General features: G+C 38.3%; 1 protein-coding gene across 1 annotated transcript in view; it reads right to left on the reverse strand.

The window, feature by feature from the left end:
• TRIQK (triple QxxK/R motif containing) overlaps positions 1 to 19,689 on the reverse strand; it is a 38,602-nt gene extending 18,913 nt beyond the window's left edge. The window contains exons 1-2 of the mRNA XM_062502927.1: positions 19,656 to 19,689; positions 19,317 to 19,397 (exon numbers count right to left, since the gene is read on the reverse strand). Coding sequence (XP_062358911.1) covers positions 19,317 to 19,377 — 61 coding nt within the window. The 5' untranslated portion in view covers positions 19,378 to 19,397; positions 19,656 to 19,689. The remainder of the gene's footprint in view (positions 1 to 19,316; positions 19,398 to 19,655) is intronic.
• Between the last annotated feature and the right edge of the window lie 332 nt (positions 19,690 to 20,021).

Here is a 20,021-nt window from a genome sequence, read left to right on the forward strand (position 1 = left end):
GGCAGTCCTTTTTCATGCCTTTCAGCTCTCAACTATCTGCTGCAATCCTGTACTTAAGTCTAACAGGTACATTCCTACAGCCACTAAAAAGTACCGGCTCCATGTAAAGAGAGTTTCCACATACATGATGGGAACTCTAATTAACCTTTCCAACAATCTCATTAACATTTCCTACTAAAACAGACAACTATGAAAACATTAAATACCTTTCTTAAAAATAAATTAACACAATTAATTTGAAACAGATCACTGGGTGGGTATTTTGCTTCTTTCTTCTCTACTTACATAATATATACATACATTACTTTGTACATGTTGTTTTGAGTACATTTGTACTACTTTGCTACGGAACAACTGCTCGCAGTTACATTTTCATATAAACAACCATATTTTAGTATAAATTCTGAAAATGAAAAAAAGCAAACCAAAACTACTACTGCAGAGACTATTTACAAGGGCATGTAGTAACAGGACAAGAGAGAATGGCCCCAAATTGAAAAAGAGTAGATTTAGATTCAATGGTAGAAAAAAATATTCTCTACTGTGAGGTTTGTGAGGTACTGGAAGAGGTTGCTCAGAGAAGCTGTGGATGCCCCCATCCCTGGAAGTGTTTAAGGCTGGATGGAGCACTGAGTGACCTTGTATGGTGAGAGGTGTCTCTGCCCACGGCAGAGGTGGGGACAAGATGCAGCCCCTTCCAACACAAACCATTCTATGATTCTGGGAAGTACTCACTATCAGTGCAATTAAAAGCCACATTTTTATCAAACATTTGATGAGATGATTTTTGGGCAATGAAAACTACCGTACTATTTCTTTGATGATAAGAGGTGTGAAAAGGTGGGGTAAGAGAGACACACAGAACACGAGTCCTTCTCCCTCTGATTCAGGTGCACCCAGCTGCAATTTGGCTTACGTTAATTTTATTAACGATCGGCTGCAAATAGAGGAAATGTGATATATACCCCCCAAAAGTGTAAACAGATCTTATATGTATAGACTTTTCTTACACATTCAATCAGTCTACCTGTGACTTTACTTACTCACTCTTACAAACCCTTTCTCCAAGATTATTGCATAAGCTTTTCTTCCTCAGTTTGTCAGTTGAATATTTATCTCACAGTTCAGAAAAATGCTCTTTTTCTGTTGCATTATATTCTATTTTTCCAAGCCACTTCAATGATTTCTCAAATTTAGTTTGAATCTGCCTCTCATACTGGTATAATTTGCAGACTAAATTCATGATCCCACTGGCAGGCAATTAAAATACTGGGTCCAGGACAGGCCACTGTGGATCCACTATTAACTAATGAGAACAGCTTTCATATCAGTTTGGTACCCATCTTGCAGTAGCTTCATATTTATGTATCTCTGGTTTGTTAAACAGAATACACTGACGAGGTCAAGGTGAATGGCACCTGTTCCTCTTCCCCATCAATGGCAAGTTCACTACTCTGTCAGAGAAAAAAATTGAACTGATTTGACAAAAGACATTGGCTGCTGCTGATCTCCTTGTTGGACTGTGGGTCCTCATAAGAAACCTATCCGGAAGAACTTACTGTGAAGGATGAGGAAGCTGCATTCATAATTTATGAATATTATATATTCCACCTGTCTGCTTATTACTGCGATGTTTGTTTTATAATTACCAGAGGCTAGGTCAAATAAACACTGGCCTGTGCTTAGGCAGGAAGGTAGGAAAATAGTACTAACAGTTCTCCACTGAGAGTACTTAAAGATGACAAAGGAAAATATAGAGACTGATGACCAGATCATGCCATTCAGTTGTCCACAGTAAAGCATATCCATGTAACAGATGTTTCACAAAATATCTTCTCTGCTCTTCTTATCTCTTCAACTACGGAGTCAGAAATTTCTACCTTTGCCTTATATTATTAGCGCCTTTTGACCTTGAACAAAACAGGAGCAACTAAAATCACTTAACCAATAAAGGAAAAGTCAGATAGCCACTGGGTTATGTTTTTAGGAAAAATTCAACATACTTGTACATGATTCTAGCACCAGGATCAAAAGGATCTTTTCAAAAGGATTCCACCTTCCTTCTTTCCTCACTGAAGAAAATCTGTACAGCAGCCCTAGCCCATCTGAACTATCAATAAATCCTTCCAGACCACACCTCTGGCAATAAGCAGGACCAAACCACTTGCCTGAAAAATGTCTTTATCATAAGTAATTTTAAATTTATTCCTAATTACTCTGGTGTGTATCATGCTACTGTCAGACAACACTACTTGCTAATTCCCAAAAATGGTTGCTTCAATAAGCACCTTATCACCAGATACTGTAGCAACACTACCAAACCTTCTGGATAAAGTCACTGGTGTTTCAGGAGAGGAGGATATCTCTTTGCCATAGTTGACATCACAGTACCTGGCATGTCCAACCTTATTAGGTGACTGGGGCCAGTCCCTGGGGCATGACACAGTGGGACTGTGGCATCAGAGGAATCTGGAGTCATCCCTTTTCCCATGTCTAATGCTTCTCACCAAGTACCCTTCAAGGAGCCACAGACATCCCCAACAATACCTCACCAACCTTTCTGCTGTGGGGCTTTGCTTAAGGGAGGGATGGTGACAGCTAGTCTAAGAGGGGAATGACACAATCTGTCACCCATATCTTCTTTTTCCTCAACAGGAACAGAGGCCTCGGAGGTGGCATGGAAAACACGAGCAGATAGGGCCATATTAAACATAGTACAGGACTTTCACCACAAATACATCACATCTAACAGCTTCAGTTTTCTGTTCTCACACACAATAGGATGGCACTATTTGAACAGTATTAAAGCATTTATCTGATTTTATGAAAAAACAAATAAAGCCTTGCAGTAAACAAAGACCAACAAAGTCGCACAATGAATGAGGGACAGAGCACCAGAGACAGTACAGCTCAGCAGAAGCTAGGGTCATTTCTCTGAGAGAGCTGCTTTGTTGAGCAGAAATCCCTTTTAACATTAAGTCTAATGACTTTCCTGCCAAGTTTACATAAATTCACCACTGGTCACAACTTGCTGAAGAAAAGCTTCCCAAGTCTGAACCAAATGCCTGGACAGGAGCTAAAACTTGTGGGGAATGCACTAAACGTATGGATTTAGTACAGTTATGGGATTCATGTTGATCACCTAGGAGCAGAAGACCTTGAAGAGCTCAGGGGGATATCCTATGAATAATTACACCCATGTTCGGAAAGTGAAAGGAAGAAAACATCTGAGTGAGGAGACCTGCAAAAAGTCAGGCACCATAAGAATGGGACAAATGTGATCCTGAATGCCTTAACTTCTGATCCAGTGTCTTATCCAGTGGATAATGCTCTTCTCAGAATTGAAAATAAATAGAATGCTGTCTGCCAAGATGCAGTAATTTCATACTAGTAAATCATATCATTCTGGACCAGCTGTATATAACAAGGCCATCCCAAAGTACAAGTTGTAATTTATTAATTCTGCCTAAGTAAAAGGTTTCTAGTAATACTGACAGCATTTGCAGTTCTCATTTCAATGAAGGACATTGCAAAGGATGCTTTGTCAGACCTACATATCACTGTCACTCCAGAAGTCAATGCACTGACAGTCGTAGCAGAGGTGGATGTTACAGGATACTGGGAAAGTGATTATGTAAGATAGAAATGCAGATTTTTGGAGTCTCACTTCAGCAACGCAGAAATCAGAAGCTTTTAATGGAATTAGCCAAGAAGGAAACCTCTCTTGTACACATCACCATTATCCCTTGGGATCCTAAAATTACTTGTGAGGAATAATCTCTCCAACTCACTCATAATTTTAGCATGCCTAAGAACTACATATCTGCAGTTCACCCGTAATTTAAACTTCTTTCCTTCCACAGAAACACCACCTGACAGGTCTTAACTAAAAGTGAATGACAGCAAGAGCAGCTTACTTAGAAGTGTAAAGGAAATGCATTTTTATGAACATCCAGAGTAAGGGTTTATGGACCTGAGAACTAAAGGTGTAATGATGTCTTGAACGCATATTAGGAGACAGAATTTTACCTTCAAGAGCCAAAATGGGCTTTTATCAGTGATTAGATGGGTCTTAAGATAATAGGATAGATAAGCCTGGCTAACTTTTATATTTAATTTTTCATACCTTCAACTCCATCCTTTTCCCTTTCTGAAGGCTCACAGAAAAGGAACTACATGTGTGTGTGTACAGTAAAATAATGGCATCTTACTCCTAACTTCAGAACTGGACTTAGGGCTTGACCAGTGAATGTCTGGAATCCTTTACAAATACTGCAGTCGAAAATACACAGTGACGAATAGCTAGGCTTTACTTCAAACCTTCTCTTTAGAAATACAAATTTGTCAAGCAACTTATATGTTGCATTTTTTCCAATAACTGACATCAGAGTGATAGTAATGATTTTATCTGAGACTCTTTGATTTTATTTCACCATTTTCATCAGGATCACCGCTCTGTTGATATTTTAATGAATAAAATCAGTTGGTTTCAGTAACAGCCTTACTTTAAACATCACTATATTATAAATGATTTGAACAGTGAAAGGTATGTATTAGGGCAATCTATTCAAAGAAACAAGGGTTGCTCCCAGTACCCCTTTTTCCTGATCTTTATTCCACAGGATGATCTTTTAAGTATGATGTCTCTTGTACAAAACATACAAAAGAAGGAAAGACTGTTAAGGAAAAAATTCTACCATCTGGAAAACTGTTTGATTAGATCAGATAAAGCATGGAGCAGTCTTCTATTCCTAAATCTTCCATAAAATTACTGTATGACCTTGGGAAATCTCTTTTCCTTGCAAGACTTTGGTACTCATCAAAAACTCTTGAGATCCTAGTGTAATGGTATAATAGAAGTAAAAAACACTCATGAATGTTATCTATTAGAGATGATTCTCTGATGGCCTATATTAATTTATTTTTAAAGATTTTAAAATTACATTTACAAATATAATGAGAAATAATTAAACAAGTACCTGAAAAAGTAACTGAATCTGCTACTGACCCTTACATTCAATTTCTTATTCATTAAAGATGTGTGTTAAATATTTATAAACCCACGGACAAAGCAATTTCAGTTTCTGGAATTAAAAGCATACAACATTAAACAGAATTAAACAGAAAACCAAACTTTATCTATGCTTTGTTCCTCAGAAACTGTACGTGGACATTGCTCTGATCACAAAGGTCCTATGTGCCAGCCCCTGCCTTCCCTCTCTCTAGAGTCACCTAATGTGGTCTAGCATGTGACACAGGACATAGAACATCAGCCATGCACCATTAGATGGCCAGTGACTTGCCTTAGTTCAACTCCATCTCCTGTGAGAGAGTCCTGATGCAAACCATCAGCACAGAGAACCCCCAATCTCCCAGGTGGGCTCCCAGAAGACAGGACAGGCATTGATCTGTGCAGACGAGTTTATTTGTAAACTCTCTGAATGGTCCTCTATTGACATTCCTCAATCTGTCTGATTCTGTTCTACAGACACACCAGAAAGAACACTTTCATTATACATAACATGCAGAGTGAAAAACAGTCAATACATTTTTTTTGCAAAGTAATTTTTCAGTTCCTTGCAGCCTAGAGGTTTGTCTCGCATTTGGAATGAAATGTTTTTCCGAATGTCTCATTTTGCAGATAGATAGATATATAGAACACAGACAGATACATAAGAATACAGAACAACAAAAAAAGCCCCACACCCTCCCTACGACCCATTTTTCAACAGCTCCCTTCCTCAGAAGAAAAGAGACACAGTGTCATTTTCAGTAACATCGTGGTCCTTGTGACAGACATGCTTTTCCTAGAGCCAAAAAAAAGCCAGTGAATCCCACTATGCCAAGTTCTAACGATTTAGCAAAGGGCTTTTGCAAATGCAGAATAGACAACACGAAATTATTAGAACAGCATTACTGCAACATTTGAGTTCAAGCACTGCTTAAATGGCAGCCCCAGTTTACACACCAGTGTGATATGTTAGTGACCAACAGTCCACAGACATACAAATGCCTTCATCACTTTCCACTCCAGGTGTTTACTCTGCTATAATCCACTCTAGCCACTATCTCAATCTATTCCAAGATTTACTGAGAACAGAGCTCTTCTAATGCTCCCCATACCTGTGTACACAGTTCTAAGATCTGAGCAACTCTGTGGGGAAGATTTCAGTAACTGCTGTGCACCTGCATGAATTTCTTTCAAAATGTGATAAATGATAAACTAAGTTAAAATAATACTTGGCAAATGACTGATTTTGCAAATGCTGTGTTATATATAAATAGGTGGAGAAAGGAAACTCCACGTAAAGAAAGCACCTCAGTCAGTGATAGAACATATTACCCATGCCCTTATGCAACTACCTTTGGCACCCGTTGTAAACTGTTTGAAAATCTTCCTTTTTACTTACTAAATAGAATATATTCCCAGGTCCCTTGTCAACCTACAGACTATGTGTTTTTGTTTTCTGTCACTCCCTGGAGATAATTGCTAGAAGTATGTGGTATAAGCTCCTTTTCATTTCCCACTGAGATTTTTGGATGACAAAAATGGATGAGTCACATCCTACCACTGGGACATGCTGTAACAGCTAGGACCAATAGGTAACACAGGAAAGTTTTGTCTGAGATGTACAGCTGGGGATCCTCTGATAAATTGCACACTATACTTACTACTAGATTGTTAAGTACTGCATGTCTGTAATACAAAGAACAAGCAGTGCGGCAATAACAAATGTATACTCAAAAATTTATTAAAAAAGTCCCCAAAACGAACAGAAAAAAATGATGCTGTGGAAATACTGTTATAGCTTCATCACATTGTGTTGAGAGCACAGATAATAAAAAGCAAAGCTTAGTGTTATGATCAAAATGTGTCCCTTTTTCCTTATCTACCTCCTTTCAGCGTGAATTTCATGTTCTCTCAAAAAAAAAAAAGTAAAGAAAAGGAAAAAGCCTGTGAAATTCAAGATTATGTTGTCAGTTCCCTTGAAATCTAGATTTTGGTAAAAATATTCAGTATTAATTTTTCCATAAGTAAAACTTCAGTCAGAAAGTTATGGTAATCCTTCCAAATGCATTCTCTAGCTATAAATATCTCAGAAAGCTGCTCCACTTCACAGTGAAACTTTGTCCATATGGAACATATGACTAGGAAGGACTTGGTGAACTACTGAAATCCAGCGCTTTGCTAGAGAAGGCACATGTATCATTCTGTTTTCTTTAAATGATCAGTTGGAAAACAAGTTAGAGCTTCCAGTTTGGGGGTTGGGGTTTGTTTGTTTTTTTGGTTGGTTTGTTTTGTTGTTTTTTTTTTTTTCTTTAGCCTAACAACAGGCCATTACCCAAGAAGTTCAATCTCCTACTGGTAGGAAACTGCCTTCTGTTTCCTGTTATGTTTCTTTATGGACAATTTATACAGTGGAAGACTGGATATATATGGACTGTGGTTTTCCCATGTGTTTACTTGGGAAGTTCCAAAAGGAACCATATTTGTCTTAATTTGTGTTCAGCTGTGCTAAACAAGGCTCTTCTTGTAGTAGTTCTCTCAGCATTTCTTTCACTTTCAATTCATCTTTCTTAAACACAGATGAGCTAAACAGCACTCAGAACTTCAAATTCACTATCCCCAGTACCCTATTTAATGGCTTTAATATTTTTTATCATTAAATACATACAAACAAAAAGTACACTTTTTTCATGACCATGAATAATTACTAGGAACAAGGGAACCTTTCCACTAAGATTTCCAGACAATGACTTGATATCACTGGTTGTGAATTAGCTGGTCATCAATGTGCACAGTTATTTGATACCCCTTTGGCCATAAACAACAAATGGTGAAGAAACATAATTAGCTTTTCCAGCACCAAAATGCTATTAATTTTATCTTCACACTTATGGATTGGATTTTGCTTCCAGTTACAAGGATAAGCATCTGAAATAACTGCTAAATTCAGTAGTGTAGTACCTGTCCCAAATTTCCACCACATGAAAATCCAACCTTCCTACTCACGGTATCTTGACTGTAGGAAGTGTTTCTCTTCAGACTAAAAATTACCTGAAAGGTAGTTGAATAAACAAAGAAATTCAACATTAAACTATGCTTTTAATTTCTCTTTTTTCATCCATGACAGAAATAAGATGAGGAAGACAACCCTCTGTGGGATACATTTTTTGTGCTTTTGTAAGAGCCAAAATGTTTTGCTCTCCGTCTCCGAGGAATACATGAAAGTATTCCCCTCTTTGTCCTTTTCACAATGGTTACTCATTAGAATTTGATAATTTTCTCTACACAAACATGAGTTATATTTCCTTCTTCCATTAAACCATTTGGATAGAAGCTCTTTCATGGAGTATATATGCTACAAGGTCTGTGGTTTTCCATGCTGCCTATCAAGACACAAAGAGCCTCCTGTACTACAGACATGAGTCTGACTTTCTTGTAACTCTACCAATCTTTTCCATCTGGTATTGTACTTAACAGGTGGATTTTCTGAGACACTTCACACTATGAAGTATGTTAAGGATTGTACCTTCAGTTCTATTTGATTTGCAATTTATTCAATGTTTCTCTCTGTGCATTCTAGTTTGCACAGTCCTCATTTTTTCCAGAAAAGACAGAGAGGACTGTAGCCTATCTTTTCTGTAAAAGTATTTCTTCAGAGACGACCCCACTACTCATTTCACTCCACTTCTTTCTACTGTTCAGTAGGCAAAACACCACTGTACTATACCTGAACATTATGGAAAAGGCTGTGCCAAAAAAAGGACTGCATTCAGATTTTGTTATGTCTTCCACATGCATGAAAGGCAACATCATTCCTCACTGAAGACAGTGCAAAATACCTCAAAAATATAAGGATTTAAACTCCTGTAGTGAATATTCATAAAGTAACACAGCCTGCAGGCCTGATCTGACCTACAGAGGCCACTGGATTGAAATCAAAACTGATTCTGAGAAGCTGAGGGAAACTTACACAGGGGCAGGAATCCTTATGCGTCCTAATCTGTTCAATCTGCATGTTTTATGGAATAAAGAGTCCTCCTAAACTCAGCTGATGTGTGGCTTGGCTTGCAAAGTGTTCAACAGCAATATTGGTTTATGGCACTTGCTGGCCTGAGTTTTGCCACACACTTCAGTTCCTGCAGTGTGCTGTCCTGGCTTTGATGTGTATTAGCTTTGTTCGTGCAATGCAGCCAGATGATGAAGCAGATCAGGGAGTTCACTCAACTCACAAACTTCTCAGCACATATTTCACTTCAAGCTGGATCAAAATGGCATAAAAACAGCTCTGTCATCCCAGAGGATGGTATACTTCATGTTGCAACATGGTGGCAGGAGCAAGGAGAGAGAAGTAGGTGTTGCTAAAGACCACTTTGTAATGTTGATCTGTACCCTCTGAATATCTGGTTGCAGATGCACCAATATATTAGACAATGTGAATAGGAACTGGAATTAAAGGGTATGATCACTCCAATTGTTAGAACATTTCCTGACATGTGCCCAATGCCACTCTCTCCCAAGTAATTCCTACAAATGGCTCACGAAGGAACTGAAAATTGCCTGGAGCAATTTTCCATAAGCATTGTGCAAGCAGCCACTCTGTTTTAAGGATAAAAGAGTTTAACAGTATCATCAGGGTTATTTGACCTCTGTGCCAGAATTCAGCAATACTTGCTTAACCTACAAGTGCAGATGATAATCATCAGCCCAGACTCTCACCCTTCACCTGTTAGAACAGAAACCTGTAGAGATTATTCTTACACATCTCCACTGAGTGCCTGCAAAAGGCCCCCTTCATACTCTACCTTAACTTAAAACTTCTCCCTGCGCTTTGATTCACAGTGACCGAAGAACTCTCAGGCCAGGTCTAAACTGGGTCTAAACTGATAGCTGCAGACTCATTCTGGCTGTGATGTGAACTGGTAAGGTATAAGCAGGAGATGCATTGCCACAGTACACAGCATCATGGCCAAATTAATGAGTGCTGATAAGAGACAGGTCAGCACAAGCACCGTGCTCAAGAGGCCCAAAGCTGAAGGGTTTAACGCACAGTGTGAGCTGAGACTTACTCCAAACAGCTTCGGTAAATCTGGGCTGTGCTCTTACCAGTGTTCTGTAACCTTCAGCTGAAGGGACCATGTCTAATACTGAGACACTGTTTCACTCCATATGCTAGTTCGTTATCCAGCTCCTCTCTGTTTTGACTGCCAACAAATAATGATGTTTTTCAACACTTCTCCACTAGGAACTGAATGCACAAACATCGCATCATAAATGCCACCCAACATCTGCTAGGCAGTTACCATCTTCCCATGACTATCACCTAGGCTGAACCTGAGCAAGTGATTTACTGACAATCTGTGTCACATCCTCTTACCTATCACACCCTAGATCATCCAAACACCAATGCTTAAGAATGGCCCACAGGTATTCAGTTAAAATACCACAAGAAAATTATTTCTAACAAAAAACCCCCCATGCATTCAAAAATTATTGTTACTTAGTCAACGAAAAATCAAATATTGCAACTGAGGATATGGGTGTTGATACAAATCTTACAGCACCAATGCAAGTGTACTGATAATAATAAGATAGTTACAGAAAATAAATGAACAAAAAGACAGGCTTTTCCACTTTACCTATCTAACAGGTGGTCAAAATTCTTGAAAATACTATTGTTTACTCTATTAGTTATTCTAGAACAGTATCAGTAGCTTAGCTAAGCAAAATTCCTTCAGTTGGCCCCACAGTGAATAGGCATCTATATAACTGAGATAATGACAAGGACCAGATTTCAAGTAAAGTATTTCAAAAATTAAGCAATGGATTAGTGACTTGCCTTACATTATCCGAAAATTTATCATCTGAAACCAGAGTGCCCAATCAGGGCAAATTCTTTGTTTTCCCACATTCCACTTATTGTAGTGCTCTTCCCTCACTTCATTGTGCTTTTCTGTACTGATTCAACTACTACACAAATGAAATATCCCAAAAAAACTTTGAATGCGTTAATACTTTTGATAGTGCTTATTTTAACCAGCCTTTACCATCAAATAAAAGCTAGTCACATGATGTTTGAGATTTCTGTAACTAATTAAAATCAAGCAAATGCCTTTTCTTATTTTCATTCTCGCAATTTGAGCTTCCTAAGACCATTCTCATTCTGCCCTGTAAGTTCTTTTCTTATCCAACACTTCAGGCCTGCAAGCAATACATAGAGCCGAGCAGACAATCCCATAAACAGTTCAAGACCTTGAAAAGCACAACATAGCCAGTTCCTAACTGGCATAGTTTGGAACTGCCAGTTCCAAAATAAGGCATAACACATGCAAAAGCTTCCACTGAAAAATATTTTTAATACAATCCAGTTACAGAAATCTATGAAAACACACAATTAATGGACTGCATGATAGCAGTCACCAATGTGATTAATTACATTCAATTAATTACAAAAGCCAGATGACTATTCTGTAGTCATGCTTTCCCTGAACATGGACATCTAACACACTCTTTTAAGGCCATAAGTAATTGCAATACCTGATGAACTACATAATGCACATGGTCACATCCCAAAGCATGAAATAAAAAAACCCCTTCAGTTAAACCTCTTGACTTGACCCAACCTGACTCTTATGTCTTTCTTCTTAGACCACTGTCCCTGCAATGCTCATCAGGCTGCTTGCTGCCTTCATTCCTGCTAGCCCAGACCAGGGAGGAGCAGCAGGGGTTTAACAGACCACTACTTTCCACGGTAGGACAATGGCTGGACAAAACTTAACTGCACCCAAAAACATCCAGAGCTACTCCTCACAGCATTGTAGCTAAAGAAATGCAGTTATAACCATTAATTATGTTCATCCTAAATATCTATCAAGCACATCTTGAGAGATGCATCTGCACTGGGTATTTCATTATCCCTGCTCCACTGCTTTGTTATGATGAAATGAGAGGAAATCCAATTTGTAGCTCACTACCCAACTCTCCCTGCAAGAGTACCTACAAATATAAGCCCATGCAGCACACACAGAGAATGTGTATATATGAATACTGTACACACCGAAAAATTATGTCTGAGATTTTTTAGAAATGGATGTCTAAAATTAAATTTACATATTCACACTGAGAGGAGAGTACTTTGAAGTCCAGCTTTCACACATGAGCTAAGATTTTCAAAGCCTGGTGAAAGAATTTCCAAAAATGTTAAACTGCTCTGCCTCTGAATGTAATATATACATGCTTACATGTGTCAGTAGTGAAAGTTGTATGTATTTTGTAAAGGATTATAAGAGTTTTTTTCTTGGTTGACTTTGACTGCAGAAAAGAATTCACTGAAGAATTAAATGAAGCTGAGAGTAAGTACAAACACAAATATGTAACATTGCAACAGCCCTGCATACACTGGATACCTTACAGGAATTGTCAGTGCTTGAAATAACACCATGCTGAAAGCCAGTTCAGCAACTGGAAACATGTCAAATTTCACTCTCATTTACACCTAAAACAAATTTGTAGCAACTCCACTGAGTGAAATAGTGATATTGTTGATGAGATTAAAATAAAAAGCAGACTATGAGCTTCCATCTGTATAAGAGTACTAAACAAGTGTAGTATGAACATACAGTAAAAGCAGTATAATCAAACAAGCTCAATGGAACTTTCGCTGTGGAGAAGGGATGGGAAACAACGGGTTCAGATACACAACCTTTTTTCTTAGCTTCTCTTCAAGGCATGTGAACACATTCCCACAGTCCTCTGGATCTGCAGCCACGCCTCCCATTCTTGCTCAGACTGAGTCTATGTCTGCCCAACAAATGAAAACTAAATAACATCATCACAAATGTAAGTACATATCCAGATCTTCCACCACCTTTTATACTCCTATTGCCTTGGTAGGCAATAAAACATAGATCTGTTTCTTTGGACTTACAAAATATGTGATCACAAGCTGCATGTGCTTAAAATCCACCATCACTCTTCATAGAACATACTCAAAAACATCCCAATCATTATAAAATCTGGATTAAATTAGTACAGCCAGACTAGGTCTTGCTTCACAGTGGTGTTTTCGTCAGCTGCTCCCACTTTAGTTTTCAGAAGTGATTCCACTGGCATAAAATTAAAATCAAAACAGCTAACTGACTGACCAAAGGACGTAGTTCGTCTTTTGTGACAATAAAACTCATTCTTCATAAAACATTGTCCCAAAAAAAAGAACTATACATGGCATCAGTGGCCTATCACTGTGAAGTATGAAACTCAGATTCCAAAACTTGCCAATACATAATAGCAAAAGGAGGGCTTATTTTCTTACTTCTCTTTATTACGTGCTTTCTAATAAAATAGATTTTTATTAGAAAAATTAAAGAGAGCAAATGCAATGTTCCATATGCAAAAAAAAAGGTTACACCAGAACTGCCTATTATTTTTTCATTATAAATAAACAGCAGGAGATTTTCTGAGTAGTCAGTATTTGTTTCTGTACTTTTCCCCTCCTTTCCTTTCCTTTCCCATAGTAAATAGGTGACTGACATTAAATTAGGGGAAAAGAATATGACTAGTTAAAAACTAGACTGGAGAATTTATATTCCATTGACATCTGTCTTGCCACATCTTTGCTTATGACAGAGGAGAGCAATCTCAATGATGTAAATGTTGCCTTCTGTTTCCATGCCTTTCCTTAACACACAAAAGAGGAATTCCTGTTTTGTGACAAATGGGGAGATTTCGCAATTTTCAGTATAAATTCAGTCCAAACATTTTTTGCTGTTGCTGCTATTGCTGTTATTTCAGAAATTGTATCTAACATTTTCATGACAGTAACAAGCATTTCCTGATCCAAAACAAAAAAAAAAAAACAAAAACAAAAAAAAGTCAAAGTATGCAACTTATTTCAAATAACAGTTTCAAAATGTAACATTTTCCCTCTTTTTAAGCTGAAAAGGAAGGCTGATAGTGGCCAGGGTTTTTTGAGTATGTAATGGCACTACTCAGGACAAGGAAGATAGAGGTACAGTAACTCCATAAAAACACAGAGAAGGTAAACAGTAACAGAAAACATAGAAAAGGTGAGGTGGTAGAGAGTAAAGACTCTTTTAGCAGTAGGGCAGGTGGAAAAAGTAATCTTCCAAAAGAAGGGCTTCCTCCGGAGAAAAGAATGCAACAGATCCATGCTCCAGCTGGTAGCTGGAGGTGGGAAACCCAGAGATGTTTGTGCTGCCACTAGTGCCCAAGCTCTTCTCCATCTCAGGGCTACAGTGAGAGCACGCCCTAGGATGAAGCACCTTTCTTCTGGCCAAGTCACCAATCTCCACATCCAGGAATTTTTAAAAGACTCAGCTTTACACACAAAGTTTTATCTGTTAGTTCAGGTGCACACCGGTCTCTCCACTCCTGCCCTGCCACAGCAGGACTCAGGACTCCTATCCAGTCCCCTTCCCTGCCCTACTGCTCCACATGTGTGATGCCAACAGGCACCACCTCCATCACCAAGTCACCATGCTCACTCTACCAAAGTGAGTAGCTTTGTGCTTTCCAAAACAAAAAGAGAATATATTTTCATTCATAACTTTTATTCCTTCCCAGGGGATGTGGGGAGCCTTATTTGCTCCAAAGAATCCCTGGGCCTATATAAGCTCCAGCCTCTAAAAGATCAAGCTGGCAAGTCAAGAGATACAGAGCAGACAATCGGTAGACCTCTGAGTCTACAAATTGAAGGCTGAATGATTGGCAAACCACCTCTCCTCATGAAAAATTATGCTACAGCAACACAATAGTAATGGAAGCCAAAAGTATGTCTATTCCTGATTTGTAGACCAGGTTTTAGTTATGCTATAATCCTCTCAGTATGCCTGCTTAGGATCCCACAATCACACAAGTCATGAACACTACCCACAAATCCTGCGGCTTCCATGCTGAGCAAGCGACACACCAGATGAAGAAGGATGGAAAATATACATGTGGAATTGTTCTGGGAACTTAAAGCACACATAACAGTAAACAAAGCAAATATGGTACAAAACCTGTTGCTATTTTCACAGCATTTGCAGAGCAAAGCTGCATAAATGCAGAAGGATGCATACTGCCTCACACCTTTCCTCAGATTCCAGCAAATTAAGCACAGCAGCACAAACAGCAGCAGGAAGAAGGAAACATTCTGCAGAAGAGCTTCCCTGTTTGCTGCTGCATTACAGGTATATATCTAGGTATGTGAGTGAGAGATGAATAAGAAGTGTTAAAATTACTTTTCCTCATATTTTCTGCAGCCTTTGCTGCTCATGGAGATTTGAATAGGGAGAGATCCCTTGGTGCCATCCTCCCTCCTCCAGGAACAGCTGAAGCCAGTTTGAAAAGGTTGCTGTAGCTGTCCCCTGTCCACCTGGGGATAGGCTTCAGAAGCCATTGCCAGATTGGTCTGATAACTAAAAGACTGTCTCTGCTCCCCACTGAGAAGGCAGTGCCACTGTCAAATACTGGAGCACTAGCTGAAGTGGCACTACAGACAAATTTTGGCTGGTGGCAGGAGAGCTGGCTGAAAGCCAGCTGACAGGAAAGAGCAGTATCAATCTCTCTGCTGGGGGAATCCTCTGAAAATGCTACTGAAGCAAACAGCAACCGCTAGCGGCACAGAGGCAAACAAGACACCAGTGATCTTGTTCTCATGGAGAAGAGAAAAAGGCAAACGGCTGAACTGAAGTAATCAACATGAACTTGAACCATGGCACAGGGCAAACATGTGGCATGCCGTATGGAAACTCAGAACAAAACAGAAAGCTTGGAACAAAATGAAATTAAAAATCTGCTTCTATTTCAAATTACTCCACTAAACATCTAACTGAAAATTGTGTTGGAAGTTGATATGACTTTGTGACATGTTGTTCCTTGAAGGCTGCCATTTTCCATCAAAAAAAAGGTATGAAAAACGTTTCAATCTGGTTACCTTCTATCCAGCAAGGCTAGAAAACATTAAGTTGTAAGCTAAAAAATAACATCACACCATTAGTCAGCAGGAGATAGCTGTTCATTCAGCCAGCATCTATCATAATGTTTTCAGCAATCCAAAGATATCAAATGTCTGGAAAAGAAGGCCAGTAATCACTCCAAGTACAGATTTTAAGCTTTAAATGTGTTAGATAAACTATTTTTCTTAAAGACAGGCCCTGTGCACCCTCACTTTGTTTACTGTTTCTAGATATAATCTACCACAGAAAGGGTGACCAAATGTCCACCTCCAAAACAAATGAGCCTGGAGCATTAGGGTATTCTGTGTTCTGAGGGATCATCTGCTAAACAGCTTCACACTAAAATGTCCCTGCAAAAGCTCTGAAATCAAAGTCTTAAAGAATGACTGATTTAAAAAAAAATACTTTCTGTATAATTTCTAATAAGTCCCTGAATGAAATCAGACCAAGAAGAATCCAAAGGAGCTAAGATGAAGAATCTAGAGCACCTCTCCGATGAGGAAAGACTGAGAGATCTGAGAGTGTTTACCTAGAAGAAAAAGAGTAGGCTCAAGGAGGAATTCATCAGTGTATATAAATACTTGAAGACGGAGTGCAAAGGGGACAGAGCCAAGCTCTTCTCCATGGTGCCCCGCCACAGGATCAGAAGCAATGGGCACACACAGAAACACGCAAGAAAAACCTTCTAGCCGGAGGATAGTCAAACATAGGAAGAGAAGCTGAGTTCCTATGATTGGAGATATTTAAAAGCCACGTGAACACTGTGGTGGGCAACCAGCTCTAGGTGGCCCTGCTTGAGCAGGACATATGGACCTCCACTGGTCCCTTTCAACCTTAACCATGTTGTGATAAACTGATGAATTATTACCAGTTATGCAAAACTATATAAGAACAAAAAATAAAAAATCAAGAATTAATGACAAAAAAACCCGAAAACCAAAAAAACACCACTACTTTCATAGTCATTAGGGCAATATTGGATGATATTTGTCAAGAATACACCTATTTGTCCTATCGTACACCTCTTTAGGTATGCATAATGAGACTAGAGGGGTCACTCCACCAAGCTCAGCTACCAGGCCTGAAGATAGCCCAAAATGGTTACACATAAAACTCAAAACACACCTCCAAAACTTAAGTTTAAAACCATATCCATAAATTTTCAAACTCCCCCTCCTACACTCATTAATTTTAGAGAACTAATTTCCATTGGCAAACTCTACAGCAGTATCAGTAAATGGGAGATGAAACAACCATCATCAGAGCACAAGCTAGAGCACAGTCTATTTACGCTCTCTGTCCTCTAAGGAGTATCACAACCACAGAAACATCTCCTAGGTTATGTAGTTTGTTTGCCTGCCCGCATGAGATTCTTCCCTACAGTAATTTTTAACGCTTGCTTTCACCAAGTTAAGAGCAATGTGTCACATCCAAAGAAAATGAGCTTATTATGACTTCCCCCCACCCCCCCCCCATATTCTGCAGTGCCCAGTGCTACAGTGTACAACAGAGAAGGTGCCAAATTGTTCAGACAACACACCAGGCCAAAACTACCAAGTCAGCACCTCTGAGTGCTGGACCCCTGCAACAGTACTTCTAGTGCCTTGCTATAGCACAGCATCCTCTCCCCTGCTCAAAGCTGATCAGTCCTGGCATCTCACAGCTTTGAGAAGTCCAACTGTGCCATGCAGTAGTCATGTGCAAGAAACAGCACAAGCTGTGAAATAGTGGGAGGTAATTATTTGAGCCTCTTACTTAAATAAAGCTTTACACCTGCCCTGGTCTCTCCAGGGATCCTGCTGATCACCACACTTTCACCCTGCAGAGGATTTAAAAAAATAACTCCAACCATGGTCACCTGAAAGTGTTCACAAAAAAAACCCAACCAAAACCCCAAAAAAACCAAAACAAAAACAAACAAACAAAAACCAAAAACAAGCATGGAAAAACAACAACAACAACAACAAAAAAAAAAACAAACAAAAAACAAACAAACAAACAAAAAGAAAATACCACAAAAAAAAGACCCTAAATGTGGTGGTTGAAAAACCAGTGACCATGAGGAAAAACAAGTGGAGAAATGGAGAAAATGCCCAAAAGCTGATACAATAATCCTCTGTCCAAGTACCCAGTTACATAGGATGAGTTGTCTAAAAAGCAAGCTGAAGGGCTCCCATTTGTCACCAAACACACACTTGGGTGAAATATTTGTGGTGTCATCTACTGGACAACAGTTTCCTTGCAAGGTTTTCTACACAAAACCCAAAAAGTCCAAAAGCAGAGAGTTCACATTTTAAAACATTTTTCTATTGTATCTAAAAAGGCACTCATTAGCTTTCAGCCATGTTTCTCACAGAATGAGCCCAGAAAGTCAGCCACACAAACTGCCCAAGATTAGGAAACATAGACCACTCCATACCCATCTAAAACAGATAAAATAGAAAATAATCCCTTACTTACCACTTGATGAGAAGTTGAAACAACCACTAAACCAGTTATATTAAAATAATCAGGCAGTACTTAAAAAAAATTAAGACATGATAAAGATGATTGTTCACATAACCCTAGCTCTTTCACCTTGAGAATACACATTGTAAACAACCTTTTTTTTCCAGACACTTGTTGTTTTCTGCATATTTAAACAGATGTGTGAGTTTAGCAACTGTAAAACAAAGTCATTTACTTAAATAACTGATTACAGATTAAGGTACTTTGTTTTATTTATAAACTTACAAAATACTGAGACTCTTATTTAACATAGAGACATCGTCATATATGGATTTCAAAAATAATTCACCTTTGTATTTAAGCAAAGAAAGAGGGATTTGCATTTGCTATGTAATTATCTATGTGAAGGTACATGTGTGCACGTACATACTTTGTATATATGTTACCTACATATGTACTAGGTAAGGACAGAAAAAGTCCTAAGGAAAAAAAAATAGTGTTTAAAATATCCATTAGTGTGAAAATAAATACAGTTATACAATGCAAAAGTCTGTAATATTCAGTGTATCAAAAAATGTTATGAATGAGGAAAGTATCTTGTCAGAAATGCCCATATATGAAATTAGAGACAAACAGGAAAATCAGAAAAGTTCCAAGAGTTTAGAGACATTGTAAAATCACTTCACTGCAGTATTTCACTAGTATTTCCAAACACACAGCATATACTTTATCTGAAGTCACTCAAAATACTGTCTTCATAATGCTGAATGAATTACTCAACAGCATATAGAAAAAGAAGCTTTTGAAAAGGAATGCTATGTTTTGTTACATGAGTGGGCCATGCTGGAAAAAAAAAAAGTTATGTTTTTATTTTAAACATACAAACTTTTCTTTCTAACTCTTACCTATTTGTTTCCTGTACTGGTCAACAGGAGTCCTTGATGTAGAGGCATCTTTTCTACCCATTGTTTTCAATCCAAAAATCACTGTCAGTATATAAAAAAACCAAATAAACAAACAAATAAACATAAACAACAACAAACAACAACAAAAAAAACAACAAAACCCACAATATTATTCCTAAATAAATTACTAACAAAATCAATTGCTTATAACATCAGAAAAATGGTAACAAGCAACATTAACATGATTATACACAAAGACATAAGCCTTTCCAGAGTACAGGGAGACACTAGAGTTAATCATCACTATTATGAAGACTATTAGATACATTCTAAACATACCTTTTTCTCCATTGCCTGGATTATTAACATTACAGAATGCCTGTTAGTTTGAATTAAAATAAAGAAAAAGAAAGGATTTAAACTGATTGCACTGTAATTCAGCATTTGGTACCACTGAATTACATTCCTATATAATTTATTTCTTAGTAAACCAGGGAATGAATGCAGTATTGTGAGCTGCTTCCATTATTGAAAATGCATTTACACCACACACAGGAGTTGTGAAACCCACCTGCAGACACGGCCTTCCAGCCACCTTGAGAAAATAGAGGAGCAGATACCTAAAACACAGGAATCCCACACTCTCCTATCTTCCTGCCATGGGCGCTAGATATCTGTGAATGAAAAAAGTGGAGAACAAAAACT

This window comes from Cinclus cinclus, chromosome 1 (genome assembly GCF_963662255.1).
Source record: "Cinclus cinclus chromosome 1, bCinCin1.1, whole genome shotgun sequence".
In the NCBI taxonomy this organism is placed as follows: Eukaryota; Metazoa; Chordata; class Aves; order Passeriformes; family Cinclidae; genus Cinclus; species Cinclus cinclus.